We start from the raw sequence: 21352 nt of genomic DNA, 5'->3' as shown, positions 1-21352 counted from the left end.
GGATGGTTTATAAATAATAAATAACTTTTTTTTTAAATGACACATCGTTCAAGCCCTATGCATTGTGGTATATATTTGCAGATCTAATAAGCATCAATGCACAGTGTTTTATTTTTGCTAAGACTTCTGGGAAATTCCCAAGGCACTGAATTTTTGTATTGTGGATTTGGACGCCCTGAATAAATGTGGACACAACCACACTTACACTCACACTAAGGGGGAATTTTGTGAAATCAGTGCCTCAAATCAAGCCTAATTTTGAACTCTGGAAATTCTCTCTGAAACTGGATTTCCCATCACATACATACAGGGAGAACATACAAACTCCACACAGGAAGGTTCAAACCAGGGCCTTCTCAGTGTGAGGAGAGAGTGTTAACCACTGCTCCACGGTGCATCACTGTTTTTAAACTTACACTTTGCCTTTCAATATAATCAATGATTAAGCCACATTTTAAAATGACAGTAAATAGTGACAGTAGTTTGAATGTTGTCACACAACTCTAGTAGTTCATTAAATCATGGACAGTATTTTATCAGAATCAACTTGATTACAAAGGTGAAGAGGTGGATAGAAGATCCAAAGATTTTACTCAAAAAGGAGTAGCTTTAATTCAAAATATTGTTCAAACAAAAGTCAAATATAGCCATCCAAATATTTCATTGAACAGGACAATAAAAACAGCTTGTGAAATATAACCACTGAAGTATTTGATAGTTTAAAGACATCTGGGTTTTAGATAAAAATTTAAAACTTTTATATCCTAAAATAAATCATTGATTTACCTAAAAAAAAAGGAGCATCCTTTTTCACAATCCTTTTGGCAACAACAAAGCTCTTACCGATTTGTAGTATAAATTAGAAAAACAAAATTTTGTAACTTTTTCCTATGTTTAATATTTTGTTTTTCCCTACAGTATGACACAAACCACCAGGTTTGCTGAAGAGTTCATGTAGTTATTTTCAAAGCTAAATCTTAGTATCAATGTCTATAGGTATAAATGTTTATACTTGATGCCTTTATTTAAGAGACACTATTTTGCTGTTCCTAGAATAATTTGCAAATGTAATAAAAAATAATAAAAACAGTTCATCGTAATTGAGTAATTGTAGTTTTTTACATAAAAATATACTCAATTAAATTTAATAAGCATAGTGAAGTTAAATTACTATCAAGAGTACTTTATACAAATATGTACTTCTTGTAACTTCTTATTTATTTCCACTGAAGACTGATTGTTACATTTGTTTTCTATATTTTAGTTAAAGGCTTTGTTTATCTCACAAGCCTTTATAATTTAATATGTCTTAGATATTTTGGTGACCGGTGTGAGCTCAAACCCCACAAAAAAAGAATTATGATCCAAATAAAACAAAACAAACCAAAACAAACGCAGGGAGCCTGCTGAATGCCTTTCAGCCAATAGAGGGCGCTACCCCGATGCTCAATTGTCCAGCTCCAACCCAAACTACTCCCTGAAACTCCCATTTCTTGGAGCGAATGTGGACACTTTAGTAAAGTGCAGACACGCTGTTCGATTTGTAACTACGTGGGAGAGAACCGGCAGCTCCACAGCTCCTCAGTCGGGTCCGAACCTGAAGCGTGGATGAGTAAAATACGGACAGAGCGGGATTTGGACCGCGGAACATCTCCGTGCACAAGGGAACCTCGGAGCCAGAAGGAGAACGGAAGAGGGGGGAAACCCTCACAACAGCCCCGCTCCGTGCAGCCGCGTGCGCACAGGCGCGAGGCAAAGTAGCGTTGACGTGACGTTCAGCGGGACAAACGCGGACTCCTGTGGTCTCCTGAACCCCTTACCGAAGCCTAGGCGCCACACCGGAGCGTGTGTTTTGTTTTTTTAAATAAAGAAAGGACACACGGTATCGTGAGAGTGCTCTTCAGTTTAGCGTTCTTAATTCAAAATTTTCCTCTCGGAATTAACTGGAACTTGTCGTTTTGCGTAGACGAAACTTGACATGCAAATTGTGTAGGAGACTCTTGGCTTTGTTCAGCTCCTAACAAGTCTTGGACCGTTTTTTCTCCTCACTAGTACTGACTGTTGTTTGATGTGAGTAGAGAAGTCGACATTGTTTTAAGGAAGAAAAAAAACCCTGCTTCCAGCTGTTTGCATGATTTGTCTCCATCCAGTCGTCGTTGATAGAATTTGCTGGAAAAAAGTTTTGAGAATGAAGAGAAGAAAAACGCTGCTTTAGAGCGGAGTCGTGTCTTTGCCGCGAGCACAGCAGAGCTGAACATGCGCGCGCAGAGGGCTCACCGCAGCTGTTAACACGCAAAGTTGGGAACTTTGCGGCGCAGATAGTGAATGATCAAGACTTCCGGTGAGACACCGAGCGTCGTTCCTGCTGGTGCGCCCTGCCTGACCCGCTGCTTTCCAGAGACTCGGGTTTGCCTTCGAGGAGATCCAGCCCCCCCTCTCCCCGGAGCAGAGATGGAGGAGTGGAGGCAGTGCGGGCGGTGGTTGATAGACTGCAAGGTGCTGCCCCCCAACCACCGGGTCGTGTGGCCCTCAGCGGCCGTCTTCGACTTGGCACAGGCTCTGAGAGACGGGGTGCTTCTGTGCCAGATGTTGCACAACCTCTCTCCCGGGTCAGTGGACCTGAAGGAGATCAATTTCAGACCCCAGATGTCACAGGTGAGTTGGAGCTCAGAAATGATCATCCCCAGCCAGGCGCATGGCTTGTTCTACCTGCACCTCTCAGTCACACCTCACTGCTTCATTCTGATTCTATTTATTTACAGTTTTTGGGGGACATTTCTTTGGACAGCTTGAGCTTTCCCCCAAAACTCTAATTTAAGAAAGGTGTGGACCTGGTTTAGACTCCTGTAGGTAAAAGAAGAGGAGAAAGGAGGTGTTTTCTGAAACCTCAGAGCGGATGGTTACCTTTTTCTCCTTATTATTTCTCATTTTGAATGTCTTACCTGATGCTATGTTCACAGCGGGCAGTGCATATTTAGCATATGGACAAGCAGGGAGAGGCCTCTTCATCTTTTTCGTTTGCTACTGTTTACTAGTGCACATCCACCACCTACAGTTGGTGAGAAACGTTGAAGCGGTGCAAACTGAGCAAATCTTGCTCCAGGCCTTTTCTTTCTTCTAATATATGAGAAACTTTGTGTTAAATAACTCCGCCCAGGTGCAATTATGAATTTCTCCTCCATGATCAATTTTTAAGCGGTTGGCACTTCCATAAATTAAGAGGGACGTTTGACCTGGTTTAACTCTCAACACGCGTTCAGTGGCCACAAGGTGTTATGTAGCCCAAAAACTGACTTAAAAAATGTACGTAGCTATGCGTAAACGCGAGAGTTGTGTATGCGGAAGCCCAAAACACGCATTTGTACGTGTTTACGTAGACCTTTCACTGGAAGTGAACCTCTAAATTGTCATTAGGTCTGAATGTGAGTGTGTGTAGTTGTGTTGACCTGCAACAGTCTGGCAATCTGTTTGTTCTGTGTGTATCCCCGCCTTCACCCACCAATAGCTGGGTTGGCTCCAGCATCTCAGTGAGTCCTACAGGGATTCTGTGATTTCTGAAAATGGATGGACGGATGGATTATTAAAAAAACAAACAAAGCCTTTTCCTAAATATGTCTGAATGTATTTCCAAAATATCCATCTTTCCATTTATCTTCTGAACCTGCTTTTTTCCACAAGACCTTACTCAGCCACTGAAGGGCGAAGGCGGGGTACAACCCAGGTAGTTCGCTGGTTCATTGCAGGGCAACATGGAGACAGACAACCACACATGTTTACATTCACATTGAAGGGAATAATTGCAGATACCAATTGACATATGAAGCATGATTTTGAACTGTGGAGTACCTGGAGAAAATCCACATATGCACAATGAAAACAACCCCAAAATGAAAGGTCCCGGCTGGGATTTGGACCAGGGGTTTGAGTCTTGCTAAAAAGCAAACTACTTACCACCACACCACTGTACAGCCTTCTCCCAATGCTAGTCTGCTAGTCTCAATACAGTCCGATAGAATAAACAACTTTTTGAACTTTGCAAATTTATCTTAGAATATACTATTAAACCCTACTCTGGACCGTTTGACATGAATCTGATCCCTTTGCTTATTTCCACTAAAAAAAGTTTCTTTGATTTCTTGATGTACCTTTATATTCTGTATCTCAGTTGATTCTCTACGAGCCTGTCTCCAGATAAGAAGGTGGTCTTCTGGTTCCTGTTTAACAAATGCATAACAAAATGTTTAAAATTGCATTTGCTGCTGTAGCAATGAACTATGTGACCCCGAGAACTGGTTTAGGTCTGCGCTTTGTAGGTTTGTCATTTGAGGTGCAGAACACTTCAGCCAGTTTATATTATTTTTTGTCCTTTGCATTGAAATTTTTCTAAATTCTAATTTTTTGAATAATTATGAGCTGCAGATGAAGATTTTCACTTCTCATCAGTACTTGTAAAATTCTCACTTCCTCTGGCTACTTCAAGTCTTTCATTGATTAGATTTTCAAAAAAGCGGTGTATCATTATCAAAGACAGGATGATTAAAAAAAATGTGAATATAGGAAAATAAAGTGAATTTCTAATAATTGAGTTATGATTGCCTTTTCTGGGAGTTTTAGAAAAGGGTTGAATTCCCATAGAACATAAAACTTGGCAAATGATTTTTGGCAGTATTTACTTCCAGATTCTCTTCATTGCATCAAAGGGAAAACAAACAAAAACATTGCTGGAGAAACACAGATAGCAAGCATCCTGTTATGTAATGAAACTAAGATGATCGAATTAATGTACTTTGTGATTAGATTAGACGTTTGGATCACAGATGCCACTCATCCCAGCTCCCAAGACACCCAATTTTCCACTTCATCTCCCCCATGTTTCCAAAACCAGAATAAGGACGTTCAGGTTTACAGAGGAAGTTGGCTTAAACACACAAGTGCTCTCTGGCTAATGTTTAATTTGATTTTCATTCTCCCTGAAGTCTTAAAGTGCTGCTGGCCCTCCCTTGGTGTCTGGAAGCTTGGTGAGTTGATCCAAGTTGCCAGTTTTGAGAGAATTATTTTGGTTGTGGAGGCCTCAACAGCGACTGTACAAGGTTTTTGGTCTCCAACAGGACATTAGACTGATATTCTTGGCACAGCCACAATGTGTGTGTCTCATTTCCCTGTCTGCCTCACACTTCTTAGATATATCCCCTTTAATTATAGCAATAAGTGAGATCACATATGAATAAGAAATAATCCTTATGTTAAGCTTCTTGATGTTTTAAGTTTATTGTAGCTTGAACTTGATTGACATCTGGTGTTGTCATGCAGATTAACACAAAATGAGAATTGTGTTTAATTATGTCATGCAGCCGTCACTGACTGCAAGGACCATATTGTTTTTGCAATTCTTCTTTCTTACTGCGCCTTTGAACAAAAGTGTCAACCCTGCCGCATGCTCAAAAACTCACCAAAATTTGCATGCACCTGGTACCTGGTGAAAATGAAATTTGGGCATTAGTGAATGACACTCCCCCAAAAATGATGATATCACAGCAGGCAAAGATGTCATATAAAAGGACTGGGTCCACAATAAAACATTTCAAATTTCACTAATGAAACCAAAACACGTGTCGGTGAAATCCAAAGGACGTTTTGAAGTGATTATGGAATGAATGGCCACAGGATCTACTGCTTGGTGACCATTTGGAGGCAAAGTGTGAAATTTGACTGTTTTCCCACTTTTGGACAATATGGTAAAAACAAGCTTTTTTTTTTAAAGCGATCTTCACAAAAATTCACACCACCTTCTCAAGTCTACAACCATGACTGAAGTTTAGTTGACCTCTGACGTCAGGAAGAGTGCCATCTTCACTTAAACCAGTACCAGCTATAAATTTTTAACTCCTAGATTTAGATCTGTTGCCTCCTAACTCCTTGACTCTCATTAGGAAGCTACTTGGGGGAAAAAAATGTTGGAATTAGAAGTTATAGATTTTGAACGGCATTAGTGTGGCAAGTTTACAAAAGTGGCAATTCCCTGTTGCCCGCAATTTTTTTTAACTATAATATTGTGGACATTTAATGTATGAATCATTAGCTCAAGCTGAATGAAACAACATGATGTACAATATGAATATATTAAATAAACATAAAGTTTTTGTCCATCAATTTGATAATGGCAGCTCTTACCAGGGTCAAAAAGTGTTAAATCAATTTTGTGTTACAGTTTTGCTTCAGTCCATATGGATTTATTTTGGTTTGATGTGTTTACTTTAGCTGGGTTTATGCAAAACTATTCTTTTTTTCGTTTTTAGCAACACTTTATCGATCTGTTTTGTTGGTGTTGTTGTTCTGTTTTCACTTTAACTTAGTTGGTTTTCATTTGACCCTTACATGTGAATTTCTGGTACTTTGATGTTCATTTGTTCATGCAGGACGTGACGGGGTTTGCACCCACAAGAGCTATAGATGCAAAACTAGGCCAAACCATATAACCCTCCACCGCAGTCCTTCATAGATGCTATTATCAGTTTGTGGTGGTTTCCTGCTTTTTAATTTTTTTTATTAATAAATATGGGGGTTAAACAAATCCTCTCTTAAAACACGTTCCAGACAAATCATAACGTGGTGTTTTCTTTCCATTTTTTTACAGATCAGTCAGGATTATGTAATTTCAGATTTGGATTGGAAATGGCTGATCTAAGTAAGATCCTGAAAACCAGCATTGTTGTAGAACCAACAGAGCAGGAAGCACATTTACTTACATATCGGCAGGCCACATGAAGTTCGTGTTCAACTTCTATTTTAAAACAATTTGAAACACTATATATAATAATTTAACATGCTTTGCCACACGATATATATATATTTATATATATATATATATATATATACACATACATAAAATCAAAAACATACCTAATATAATGACATACTTTTTATAATATAAAAAAGGCTTCCTCACTTCAAATAACCATTACAGTGGAAATAAAAATGCACAATGTTTTATTTTAATTAATTTTACTTTGTATGTCGAATAATTTGTCGTGCTCGTAGCCCCTTATTTTTATTTTAATGTTCTGTACTTATCTTTGATAAACAACACTTTAGACACATGCTCCACGTGTGTACTGCTAGAATACAAACCTATAGAAACTATAGCGGTGCTAGACGTCTCACTTGGACAGTTAAGTGCTGCACACCTCTCTGCTAGAGTATGGTGTATTTTACCGAGGTGTTTGGACAGGTTACTGCTGTTACCACTCTTACAAGCCATGTTTTTATTACATGTAAGAACACGCGCAGTGTGTGTAGGCCATCTATTTTAGAAAAATACAGCACCACTGGACCTTTTTGCTCGTGGTCGTGCTGCCATACGCGTGCGTTTGCTGTCACTTCTCTGTGGAGGAATATGAGAGCGCGTGAGCAGCCCCACCTCTCCCCACTGGAGTAGCAAAGGAAAAGCAGTGTCAAAAGGAGGGAGAATGGCTTGTCTTTTTATCCCTCATCCAAATAAAGTAGTGCACGGCGTGTCTACGCGTTGTCACGCCCCATTGCCACACCGTTAACAATACAATTGAGGCCTGAAACTTATTGGTCCAGTAAAAATTGATGACTTGGTACCAGTGCTGCATCCCTACTAGCAACACTTGCCCAGAATCCAGTGTGATATTTTGTTTTGTACTTAGTTAAATAAATTCCAGTGTTATGCAGAATTCTTCCTGCCTGCCAAAATGTGCTTTTAGGAGGTGCACTAATAGTCAAACAAATTATTTAGTTAAAAACAACGGTGTAACTTCCGTTTACGTTGGAGATTGTAATGTATTAGTCCATTATTCTATATCTTTGTAGACCTATAGAAAGGTTGTTGGTGAGATGTAGGATTTCATGGTGGGGCTTAACCCCTCCTTGTTTCTATGTGGACCATGATGTATGCAGATGACATAAGCCTCGTTTCCACTGAGCGGTCTGGTCTGGTATTTCGAGCGTTTCCTTTGTAAAATGGAATGGCGCATGTAGGTCCATTGAAAAATGGAACGGAACGGAAAGTGATGACAACATTAGAAAGCCCACGTGACACGTAACACACGTGACTCTTTTGCCGACTCAGGATGCAATCCTCTTTACTGCGGTATTCATCTTAGCCGCCCCAATTTTCTTTAAAACAACAATAAATTCCTGTTATACATGATTTACCAGAAGTAAAGCAATAAAAAGACGAGCTGCTTGATGACCTCCATTGTTGTTGCTTTTCTAGTTCTCGTACTACAATCACACGCCTACGGGCCAACGCCATGCATGCGCTTTTAAAAAAAAAACGCTCAGTGGAAGCAAATCTTAACTGAGTGGAAATGCTCACCAGAATTAACTGGACCGTACCGAACCACTCCTTACCAAACCGGACCGTACCGCTTAGTGGAAACGAGACTATAATGATCTGTAGTGAGAGTGAGAGAGGAGGTGGAGGTTTTCTCTGGAAAGGGGAGGATTGAAGGTCAGTTGCAGCAAGATCTGTGTGTAAATGAGAGGAACTCAAGTGGAACAGTAAGGTTACAGGGAGCAGAGGCGAAGAAGGTGGAGAAGGTTAAGTTCTTAGGATCAACAGTTCAGAACAACAGAGTAAATAATAAATGGTATATACTTTAGAAAGTCCTTTCTATTTTGATTACGACCTAAAACGCTTTACGCTCACAGGTCTCATGCACTTTTTCACACGCTAATGGTGTTGGAGCTGTCATCCAAGGCGTTAACCAAATCACCATTGTTGTGGTTTAGTTTCTTGCCTTACAACACTTCAACACACGGCAGGCAAAGCAGTAACTGAAACTGCAACCTTATGGTCAAAGTTTGATCGATCGCTCTACATCTGCGCCACAGCAGCACCCCAATGTGTAGAGAAGTGAAGAAGCATGTGCAAGCAGGTTGAAACGAGTGGGAGAAGGTTTTAGGAGTGATTTGTATCAAGAGTGTCTGCAGGAACGAAAGGAAAGGTGTAGAAGACTGGTGAAAGCAGCCATGTTGTTCGTTTAGAGACTCTGAGAGAGACAGGAGGCGGAGCTGGGGGTAGCAGACAGGAAGATGTTGAGGTTCTCTTTGGGAGGGAAGAGGATGGATAGGATCAGGAATCAATCCATCAGAGTAACAGCTATTGGTAGATGTTTCAAAGATAAATGCAGGGAAGCAGATTCCAGTGGTTTGGACACATTGAGAGGAGGGACAGTGGTGATTTTGGTAAAAGGATGCTGAGGTTGAAGCTAGAAGGGAAGAGGCCCACAAAAGGAGCAGCCGAAAACAGAAAATATTCAGAGTTTATGTATTTTGTATTTGTTGTCACAATATCTTGTGTCAGTGTGTTACGGGTTTAGTTTATTAGCTTTTGTGTTTTTGTTCTCTTTTTTGTTCGGTCATATTTTGAGTTCATTTCCTGTTTGATTTTGTAGGGTTTCCTGTTTTGTGTTGTATTCCAGTTTTACTTTTGGTCCCCATCTGCCCTCATCGTTGTCACCTGTGTCTCGTTTGTCTGTATGTATTTAAGTCCCGTCTTTCTCATCCTCCTGTGCTGGTCCATAGTCTTAGGTCTCCCCAGTTTCTGTGTATTTCAAGTGTTTCATGTTTTCTAGTTTGCCTTGCCTGCTTAAGCAGTGGTTTTTGGTTTTTAGTCTGTTTACTTTCTTAAAGATCTTGTTCACCTGGAACTCCTGCCTCCTCTGTGCATCTGGGTACTCCCTTAACCCCCCCATTGTGATACATTGTGAAGAATTTTACTGTTGGAGTGCTATTTGACTCACTAAAAATGCTTTCCTGATTTTTGTTTTATTGTAGTTTAAAATGAAAGATCTGCTGGTAGTATCTTATGGTCATCAAGGTCCCTGCAGATAAAAAATTTGGAGGAGGGGTCAATCTGCCTGCTTCTTAGCCAAGATGTAGATCCCTTGTTCCTGAGCAACTGTCACCTGACGTACTAGGCAATAATGAGGTTCAACAACATTTTAACATTTGAAAAGCGGGTCCAACAAAATTTGTAATGGAATAGATGCACAAGGGTCTGTGGTGTGACTCCAGTTTTAAACAGTCCTTCGTTTCAGGTTGTAAATAATACCTTTTCACATCCAATTTAAATGGCCTTCTTAGCCCTTCAAGACAAAGAGAAAATTGGTTGTTTTTGCATTTTAGAGGTGATTAAGTAGCATGCTAGTCCTTAATTAATTATGTATCTTGTACGTCTTTTTAAAATGACACTTCTAAAATTAAATATATATTTAAAAAAAGGAATTTATACAATAAACAAAGATGTTACCACTTTAGTCCTCATTCTGTTCCCCCTTTTGTTCGGTAGCCTAGATATTATCAGCACCAGAAGCTCCTGACTTCCATGATTACAAAGGGAGAGAGAAATAAGGGACGGGGGGGGTCTTGATGGCATGCTTTGATCCACCCTCTAATTGTGCTCCCGGTCCTTCTGAGTGAATCTGCAGCGAGGGTGGAAACAGTGTCCACAGTGACAAATTGGGTTAAACCAAGTCCTGGCAGCAAAACAGGAGTATGTGATTTATGATAAAGGAAAGGTCAGAGCGCGTGTGTCGGTGTCAGTGGCTTAGCCAAATGAAGAGGAGGTGAAGCAGAGTGATTATGCTATTATCTCTGAACATCATTTTTCTCCCTTCAATGGATGTTCTCAAACAATGATTGATTGTTTCGTGAATTAGTTTGTTCTCTTAGGATGGTTCATTGTTGAGCATTAAGTTACATTGCCATAAAGTATGGGACGTAGGTGTTGTAATTGGTCATAATGCAATGTGACCCATTCCATAATTGTGGCTCTTATGGAAGGAGCACTCGGACCCACAAAAGGGATATGTTCTCATTTTGCAGTCATGCTCTTCAGAGGCTTTTGTGACCAAACCAGCTCACAGCGATGCTCTTAATCGTCATTGATCCCAGCTTGTGCTCCAGTTCCTTTTCTGTTTTGCGTGCATGCATTCTGTAGAGCTCACGGGAAAGTCATGGCAGCAACACTAAAGCCAGTGTGCAGCTTTAAAGCACGACATAAAAGCCTCATTGAAGCTGCAATCAAGATTAGCTGAGATTTGCTGAGTCCACACTATCCAAATTTTTGGAGTCACTCAGACATGGAGCCAGGCCCATGTGTTTTTAAGAGGTCATCAGTCCCAGACAGTGAGTAAACGGCAGCATAACATTAAGAAATCTGAATATAATTATAGTTATTTCCTTTCTCAGGTCCTCTGGAGTACATCCTGTGAAAACAGACCAAAAAAACATTTAAAATAGAAAACTAGAATTAACATTTACCTCCAAAAATTTCAAATGTTGGTTGGAAGGACACCTTAATATTGCAGTAAAAATAAAGAGAGATGTTGCAAAATTTGCACTTAGCAAGGTGTAAGTAGCTTGAGTTTTGAAATATGTTTTTGAAATATGTGAGGCTTTATAATAAAGTAATTTTTTTCAAGGATGAAACTTTTTGTGATTGATTGACAGGGTATACAGCTATTCCAGATGCAGAAAACAATTTGCTGAAAAGAAAATCCAATGAAAAAAATTCTCTGAGACAGCAAAATGTGAAGATTAGAATAGAATAATAGAATAACACTTAATTGATACCACAAAGGGGAAATTACCTTATATATCTCTATTAAAAACTACAATATAGGGAAGGACCACTGTATCTGTTTAAGTAAATGGGAAGTCCTTCAACTCCTATGGGGTCATGTAACCTACCATTTCTAACCTTCCTCTTTGGTGTTGGAATCACATTTGTATGAAATTGTTTACTATCTGAGTGTTTTTAGGTTAGACCAAACACACTGTGAGTCTAAGTTTTAAGTAAACGCCTTTATTTTGAAAAACAGGCTGGCATGGAGAAAATTGCAATAGTCAGGGAAAGTTGGAAGAAGTTTCTTCTTATCGCTGAGTCAAGATATTGGACATACTGTAGCTAAAACATACTCTTCATTAAAAAGAGTTGTTCTTTTGGAAGGCTGCTTTGGTCACAACAATAAGTTTGGAAGAGCTTTTCCTGTTTATTTCTTCAAAATGCGACAAAAATCAGTGCTTTGTGCTGAGCTGAGCTCAGCTAATCAAAGAGACATGACGCAATTTGCAGTTTATGTGGCTGCCACAACACTTGTAATGGCTCCAAAATTACCATGTGTTTTTAGATTGTTCTTTTATTAATTTATTGCCTCTTAAGACTGGAGTTGGCAAAGTATTGAAAGTGAAGAGAAACCAACATGGAGATTTTTTATCGTGTGTTAGCTTGATAAGAGCTGCTGCCGGTAGACTTTAGCATGAGGGTGTTCTGGGATTACGGTGTGAGCACACCGTAAAACAAGTCATAAATCAAAGTGGAGAAGGAAAAGAACTGTGAATATTTATGTTTTCTCTGCGTGTGAACAGGTGCTCTTGCAGTGTGAAACTGACCTTCATTTATATGGTCAAGTAAGCCCCTTATTGTGTTTCTACCATTTATTCATCGTTACCTCAAGGTTGTAAATGGACGTGTAATGAGCCCGGCTGTATGCAGGCGCTCCGGAGCTCCAAGTATCTGAAGTCAGAATGCAGCGCCTCAGGCTGTGTCTGGGAGACAAGAGAAGTCTTTACTCTCTGAAGCCCTCTGAGTGTGTGTGCGCCTGTGGGTTCTCCTGCTTTTTTTTTCCTTCCTCTAACGCCCCCCCCCTTCCTTCAAGTGAGGTTATTGTGAATGCCTTTGGGATGACTCAGGCGGATATACGTGTTGCTGTGCTCCTGTTTCCGTGTGTGTGCGTGCACTTGCTTGTTTTGTTTGGAAACATATGAGGGATGTTACAGTACGTGTGTTCAGACTGAATTAAACGCTGGCCGAGCCTGTTGAGCTCTCCTCAAGCGCCTCTGTACTCCACGGGGCTGCAGGTCCCACACTGACTTCCACTCTCACTAATTGAGCTTCTTTCTTTCCGTTTGTGCGGCTGTCAGCAAAAAACTGATTAGAAATAATTTTAAAATGTGGTTACCTGTTCAAAACAAGATTACTCTAAAATGCTTCTTGTGTCGCAAATAGGGTTAAGTTCATTTGTTTTGGATTGACCTCTTGAATGTATGTGAAGATTTCTTTAAAGGTCTATCCAACCCCCTCTCCCCCCAGTAACACGAGAGCTGCATGCAAAAACCATGGAGACTTCTTCTGTTGAAATAACTTGAACCCCTTAGTAGCTCTTTCAACTTTTATGAATCTAACAAGTAAATGAACCAATGTTTTGAATTTTTCTCTTTTACCATTTTCTTTTTTAAATAATGTGTGGTGCCCTAGCCACAACTGCACCTACAGTTGGTCACAGCTGTCTGTGAGCCAAAAAAAGGCAAATCTTTATGGGCCACACAGGTGGCTCGCACAAAATTTTAAGATCGAAGACTACTTGGTAAGCCCTTAGAGTGAATATTTTCATGCACATTTTCTACAAGTATGCTGCGGGTGACCGGTCATAGTGAACACTACTACAACATGCAAGGGTAGGTAAGGGTGAAGTGGGTGAGACGCAGGGACATCATTAAGATTTTTCATTTTTTTTGGTAGCCCATTAGTGCTGTTAAAGTGATAAGTGCACACTCCTTGCGAGCCCCTTGTGAATCTATTGTGTACCCAAGTGCGCTCTGAACGTGCAGCCTGACTGTTAGAAATTAAGTTATTAGACAGAGTGTAGTTTGTATGAAAACCCTACAGGCATCCCAAAAGCGCGTGCATATCCCCCTCAAACCCCTTGCGCATTTCTGAATTGTCATTAAGGGGCCAATGTGCACACCTTACAAACAACTAAAGTGTGGTGTACGACAGCATCACTTGTACGTCAAAAGTGTGTGCAACTTACATCCTGACAAATACATCACATGCGCATATCATGCGCACGCAAATGGTACGTTCCATTTTCATGACATTTCTTGAGGTGGCCATACAATCCTCAAGGAAACTGTAAAACCCACCAGCACTTCCCTGTATTACCTCCTAAAGTGTATAGTAAGGAACTGTAGGGGGACAACTTTACATAGCTGACCCATCCGAAAGCAGAAATCTTTGTTAGCAAGACTTGGAGGATTAGACCAATTCAACACCCTTTGATGATTGCTTCTCAAAAAAAAGTTTGTCATTTTGACGCTCATTCATCTTCTGCCATTTTATCACTTTTGGGGTCACATGGCTGCTGGAGCCTATCCCGACCACTTGTGGGCGAAGGCAGGGTACACCCTGGACAGTTCGCCAGTCTGTCGCAGGGCCACAATCACACACCCATTCACACTCACACCTAGGGACAATTTTAGAGTTGCCAATTGACCTATGAAGCATGTTTTTGGACAAAAAAACAAATTAAAATCTAAAGGCTGATCTTAATGATTGATCTTATTGATCTTCTTGATGACATGTTAAAGTGCACCACTTATTATTCCCCTTCTTTTATTATATGTTTTAGTATTCAATATAAATGACTTAAAACAAGGAATCTCATATTTTTAAGATATGAAGAGATTTTAAAATTGTCTTAACTAAACAGGAAATATACAGTCAAGTCAGTCAAATATACACACTACAGTATATACAGCTTTGACTAAATGTTCCAAACAGGTTTTATGTTCGGGTAACTGTTCTTGTGCACTAAATGTGGCCTAGCTTGAAATGTACCTTCGGAAACAAAAAAAAAGACATAAAAGAGGCTTCCTTTTTCAATCCACTCTTCATTCAATGGATGTAATGCTGTTCATGAATGCAGTGCAAAATTATCTCTTCATCTTTGTTTCGTTTGTAATAAAATTCCTGTTCCTCATCTCATTCCTTTGCTTTGTTTGGCTGTACTGCAAGATAAATGGTGGTTTCCAGAGAACTGCAGTGAGAGTTGAAGACTGTCTTGTCTTGATCTATCTCATGATCATGTTCTACCTTACTTCTTTCCTGCAGGTCATGGAAATAACATGAAAGCCCCATATTTGCTTTGCAGCATAGAAAAAATGGACTCCAGTCAAGAAAGGATGTATTTAAAACTGGATGGTAAATCCCAACTGGCAAAGGGAGTGAGGAAGTGGTGACTGAACTGGAAACAAGCAGCCCCTGCCTCCTCCCTAAGGGGTTATTTAATCTCAGCTTTAGGGCTACAGTTGACCTATGACCCTGCCCCCTTGCCGGATGCAGGTAATACTGATAATGGACCTCATTAAAGAAACACCCTGGTTTGAACAGCTGGGATAGTGAAACTGAAAGCTAATGGGATTGACAAGAAGGGAAGGGATCTAAGCAAAGAGTGTCAAGTCTTTTATAACGTAATCCTACTCCAAAGGTTACAAAAATCCTTTAAACCTGAACTCTAGTCATTTTCATGGGTTGGGTGTTGACACCTTCCAGAACCAGCTTATAGGCGGTGTGTCATATGTTGAAGGGATTTAAAAAAAAAAAAAAAGTTTTTGTTTATGGTGACAAATACTTTTTTAATTTTCTTTAGTTTACTGTTCCTTTTTTAATAGTAGGTTAGGGTCAGCTGGTATCGCCGTTATTTCAACAGACTTTGTGTTTGTGCTTTTTATTACACAGCCTACATTATTTTCATGGGGATATAAATTCAGTTTAAAATCCCTATGTTGGCTTTATTGTTGAAATAAATTTAATAAAGAATTACTTAATATTAAAATGTATTTATTTGTAATATCTTAACTGTTATTTGTAATTAATTGCCAGGCTCTTCATTTCTGATCAATTTAGTAGTCTTGTTAAAAAAGGTGCTTTTACACTTGGGTCAAACGTGTGTTAAAATGCATTTATTAATATTCATATACAAAAACATTTTTATGGAATTTGCCATTATATCAATAAAAGCTTCATCTTAAAGTTTTTCGCCTTGAAAATGGAGTTTCATCCTTATTTTCAGGCCCTTATGAACAAAAACTAAAGGTAATGCATATTAATCATGTAGGTTTGCAGCTTTAGTGAAGACAGAACCATGAATCACTGTTTTAGTGAAACTACATGTTCAGGTAATTGCAACATATCTTATGAGTTTAATGATGATGGCTTGTTTAGGGCTCCTTCTGGAAGATTTATTTATTTTTTGTTTCATAAAAATTACTTTAAACTTCACACATTCTCTTTAGAGCACTCTATTGTTCCTGGTTCTAGAGATTATGTTCAGTTAAGAACTCTGCAGTTAGCCACAAGTGCTTGTTTCAAAATGATTTCAGAAACTTCTCTATGTGTCTTTATATATTTCATATTTCAACAACTAATTTGTTAGACACAGTATTGTGTTTTAGTGAATTGGACTTGAGCCCAAAGCAGCTGACTACTATTCTGCAATTTATTTATCGTGTTTATGTAAGTGAGACAAAAGCCAATCTTTTTATCTTTATAATCTTTTAAGTGGGATATGATTTATTTTTCAAAGGATATTGAGTTTGTGGGAAAATTTGATCATGAAAACCTAACAACCAAGCATGGCCATGCAGATGAAATTTAATCAATTCCACGCACAAAAAGGTCAGAAATGTCCTATAATCAAGGATGGTTTTTGGAAAGTCGATACATAATCTGAGCCCAAAACATACATGTCTCAATGGGGAAAAACTTGGACTGCTAAGGGCTTGATAGAAATGATAGAACCTGAACATTTGAGTAAAAACCATATTCGATGTTTTAGCACTGACATTCATTTTGCTTTAGTTTTACAAATACAACCTATTACCTGGAAAACGTGATGGGACTCATTACGATAAAGATCCGGATAACATTCAAACTTAAATCCTAAATGCCAGTGAGTCAAACTTTTTCTATTTATATTTAGTCTGGAAAATCTCGTTTTTTAATAGTCCTGGAGCACACTTCAACTAGTTTGGAAGTGTCAGAGTCTACTGCGGACAGTATATTCCTATTGTATCAAAACTAGACCAAAAGAATTGCTGCAGAACCGCTAAATTAACCGTCTATTCTTTTTGAAAGAGTACTGCAGATTTTCCTGCATTTTTTCTCTCTTCTATTTACATTAAGTCCTTTTTTATTGTTATGCCTAAAAAAAATACTCCACAGATCCTTTCATACATTCCTCTTGAGGATTTCTTTTCATTACTTCACACTCGTATTTAGTTTTAGGAATTATTGTAATGTTAACACAGAATTTATTTTTTTACAGTTTTATAGCATGAGTGCTTAAAGCTAGGTCTATGGAACAAAGAACTAGAATGTAATATATATTTAATACTTCTGTAGTCATAAGGGAGATGGCTGGAGGAGATAGGAGTACGTTGATATTCATGGATTCATCATTAACAGCTGAGCACTGGCACAGAGCTCTCAGGGATAGTAGGGAGATGGCGCCCCGTTCAAGGTCGTGTTGTTCAACCGGACGTCTTGCAGGAGGAAGGAAGATTCAACTCTATGAGGATGGAGAAAAGTCTATGTTCACATGACCTAAAAACAGACATTCTTGCCAGTGTCCAGCTGCTTCTTTTTAAGTTGGGAAAATTTGATATAAGCCAGATGAGATTTATTCTCCTAAAGTTAATCCTTGTGTCAGATGGTGCAAGACAAACAGTTTAAGAGTGTTAATGTCTCAGGAGGAATCCCTAAAAAGGTGGATATTTCGCATAAACAGAGTTGACATGATGGAAGCTAATATTATTTGTTTTTGTCTTAAATTACATAAAGGTCAGGTTCCTGCTTTTTATTATGTGCATATCTTTTAGAACCAATGAGGCGTACTACAAACATGAACGGGAAATGTTTAAATTGTGTAAGTGGTAGTAGTTAATATGTCAACTCCCCAAGGAAAAGCAAAGTTGTTTGTGTTTGTCACACATTTTCACTTATTTTACTCAACTGTGTTTTATCTCGGTTTCCCGTGCGGCACAAGGTAGGGAAAGTGCCCAGAGAGAAGGAAAAAGAATACTTCCAGAGTGGTGTTTGTGTTGAAACGGAGGTCCTGGGCTGTTCCTCATGTTCATTAGTAGGACAGCGTCTCGCAGTATTCCATAAGCCCTCGTAAAGTAAATGAATATGAGGTTGTAAAAGTAGGCAACAAGCAGTGTTGCACAACAGGAAGTATGCAAAGCAGCAGTAAATTGGACACGACTCCATAGGAGACAGCGTGCAGCTGAAAATATTCAGATATGGCAGATGATTGCTGATGTGGCAATGATTCATCTTGCTAAAGGAAAATGTGTTTTTATTGAAAAATAGTTTTTAAATTCCCACTTTAATCATATTTTGATCTATTGTTAAAGCATTCACAGTGGTCTTTTAATAATGATTATGCAATTTTTAGCCAAAATAAAAAAAAACCTGTGTTGTTTTCTAGGATATAGTTTGTGCAGAGCGGCAGGAGTTAATTAGAAATTTGCCTCTAAGTTGTGGGCGGAACAGTTGGTGTAAATACGCCCTCCCCTACTTCCTGAGAACTATCTGTTTACACTCTCTCCCACTAGTTTACAGCTCCTCACACCCCAATAGTGGGGCAACAAAAATGGTGAGCAACATTGGTGCTAACCAGGTGTACAGTTTTGAGCCAGGTGTGAGTTTCCTTTTCCGGATGAGGAAAAGGAAGACCTACATGGATCTAGTTGTTTACAAGTGGATATATCAGAATGGAGCGGACCAGGGAGACTGTAGCTTGGTGTAGCAGCTTCTACATTACACTTACAAGCTTTTTCAAACAGCATCAACTCCTGATTCAGAACAATTTTAATAAAGAAATACTCAGAAATGCAATTTTATGCTTAATCTTCTTGATGTATGTTCTTCATCGTTGGAAAATACCACAAAAACATATTCGAAACACCAAAGACTTTAAGGATTAAAATTGTCTATATTTCTACAGCAGATGACGAAATAGACTGGTTTATGAAAGTATTCTCTGATACTTCCCCTTACTAACCTCTAGTATACATTACAGTGGAAGGGGTGGAGGGGTGACCCTCTCTGACTGCCCTCTGCCAGTGCTGTCATTCCACCAGAGACTGTGATCATGGAGCCTTATGGATGCCATCTGATTTGTAAAAAGGCTCCATCTGCATCGTGGTTGTTGGGGGTGATTAAGATGGGCATGCAGTGGAATGGCGCCTAAATCTTTCCGGTGCCAGCTACGGTCTGCTGGGCACCATCGCTCCACGGAGTCACAGAGGGAGGGGAGTGGGGGAGAGGACAGCAGAGGAGGCCACAGTCCTGCATGTCTGCTGCTGCCAGCCAGATGGCTCAATTTCTCTGCGCAGCAGTTCGACCAAGTGTGGAGCACAAAGGATCCTTATCTGTCCATTTAAAAAAAGAGTCCAGCTATTTGGTGATGAATCGGTCATTTTCTCTCCTTCCTCACCAAAACCTAAGTTAGCATCTGAAGGCTGAGGATGCTTGCTGCCTCAGCTGATGTCAGAGCCAACACCCTCCTCTGCTTGATGCTTTAAACTGTTGCCATGATGGTTAGGGAAGTCAATGTCAGATTAGGTTGGAACTAGGAAGAAGCACAGCTTTCAAGTCACAGAACTGCCTCCCACCCTGCATGTTCAAGGACACTTCCAGCTCTACACTTGCACACAAACACAGTGTTTCAGAAAAGGAAGAAAAACAGCATTTAATATATTTCTCCCTTTGCAAAAGCAAACTGATAATGTCCACTCCTTTGACTCTGCGCTTACTGGCAGCTAAAAATAGTTTAAATCTAGCACCAGCCATGGATTGCTTTTTTTTCTTTTTGTAAGCCTGTACCACAAAATCGTCACAAGAAGCACCAATATCCCATTACTGACAAGTATTGATCATATCACATAATTGGCTCAGGGATTGGAAGGGCACAACGGTACGGTTGCAGTGTGGAAGTCAGTCCCATAAAAGGCTGGTGCTTATTGATCCTCTCCATGGGTCTAGTCTCTTGTTAATCATGCAAACAAAGTGGACCAGTGTGTCGTGGGTTACAGAGGGCGGAAGGGATTATTTTCTCCAGTGACCTCGTTAACGTGTAATTTAAATCTATCCCGGCTGGAGGTTTTCCCGCTTTCATAGGGAATTTTTTGTACATACCAATTAATGTTAAAAGTCTAAGGCTGTGTCCAAATGTTCTTACTGTTCCCCGGTTAGTGCACTAAATTTGAAATCTAAGACAAAATTTAAATTTAAAAACTTTCACCATTTTGTTGTGTAGTCCGAACCTACAATACTAATTTTCAATGCACTGAAATTTTTCCAGATGTCTCTGGGAAAAACTAGTGTACATCGATGCAGTCTAGAATGGCGATCATATTGCTTGTTTCATTCGACCAAATGTATCGCATTTTCCACACTATAAGGCGCTTAAAAGTCAAAAAAATAAATTTACAGGACACTTTATTATCCAGAGTGCCTTTGGCTATGCTTTCTGATGTCAAAGCAATTTTAGGAGGCAGACAGCACTCTGTCAAAATGTTAGTCTGCTTTTTTACAAGTTGCAAACCACTTTGGGAGTTGTTGTGAATACGCTAACATGGTCAACGTGTAGTGATGTTGGACCGTGTCTTTTTTGTGTGTTACTTACAAGGTTGGGAGTTAGCGTAGTCACTGTAACGTTTGTGTAAGCAGCATCGGTCTGTTTTTTTACATGTGGCAAACAAGGTTGGGAGTTACAGTTACTGTGAATACGCTAGCATTGCTAATGCTTCTTGACCCTTTGATGCGCAACATATCCACACCCCTTCTAATGCGCAACATGGGTCTAAAATGACCCGCATTCATTTTCTATGTAATCTTATGATGGCTGAGTTTTTATTTTGTTGTATCTTTTAAGATATATATTTTTTACTTTTTAATATTCTAGGTATTCATTACAAATTTTTTTTTTAATTAAACCAGAATATTATTTACATTTTTCCTTTCATGGATAACAATGGTTTTTACAACAAATTTACATACACGGATCAAAAACGACCCAATCATTCAAGTGTGATTTTAATCAAATTACTTAATATTATAATAGTAACATTTGTTTTGAATTAATAATTTTGCAATTTGTTGGGGCCAAACATTTATTTCTTTAATTGAAACACGGTTATTTTCATTTTGTAATACATACCTCTGATAGCATTACATGTCTAACAATCTGAACTGTATTACTATCTTAACAACTTTAAACTGGTGTGGCACATCTGTTTAACCAATTGCGACCTTCGTGTTTGCATGCTCACAAACTAGAATGTGACATTTGTGCTCTGCACACAGATCTGGTGCAGAGAGAACACCAGCTTTTGACTTTTCTGTCTTAGGAAACTTGGCAGATCGCACACCTCTTCCTCTTCTTTTGGCCCTCCTGTCTGATGCTCTCTTCAGGCTGGATGGTGGCTCTGTTTGTTTTTGAAACCCACATTTTCCAATTGCCTGAAAATAATA

The 21352-nt window shown here is 39.3% G+C and overlaps 1 protein-coding gene across 6 annotated transcripts in view; it reads left to right on the top strand.

The window, feature by feature from the left end:
- Positions 1–1424: 1424 nt before the first annotated feature.
- The window catches only part of vav2 (vav 2 guanine nucleotide exchange factor), a 254697-nt gene continuing 234769 nt past the window's right edge, over positions 1425–21352 (top strand). For all 6 annotated transcript variants that reach the window (XM_011481995.4, XM_011481993.4, XM_011481994.4 and 3 more), the window contains exon 1: positions 1425–2655. In XM_011481995.4, the coding sequence (XP_011480297.1) occupies positions 2326–2655 (330 nt within the window). In that variant the 5' untranslated portion in view covers positions 1425–2325. The remainder of the gene's footprint in view (positions 2656–21352) is intronic.

This window comes from Oryzias latipes, chromosome 12 (assembly GCF_053564925.1).
Source record: "Oryzias latipes strain Hd-rR chromosome 12, Olatipes_Hd-rR_3.1".
NCBI classification, from domain to species: Eukaryota; Metazoa; Chordata; class Actinopteri; order Beloniformes; family Adrianichthyidae; genus Oryzias; species Oryzias latipes.
This window is presented reverse-complemented; position numbering and strand designations above follow the sequence as displayed.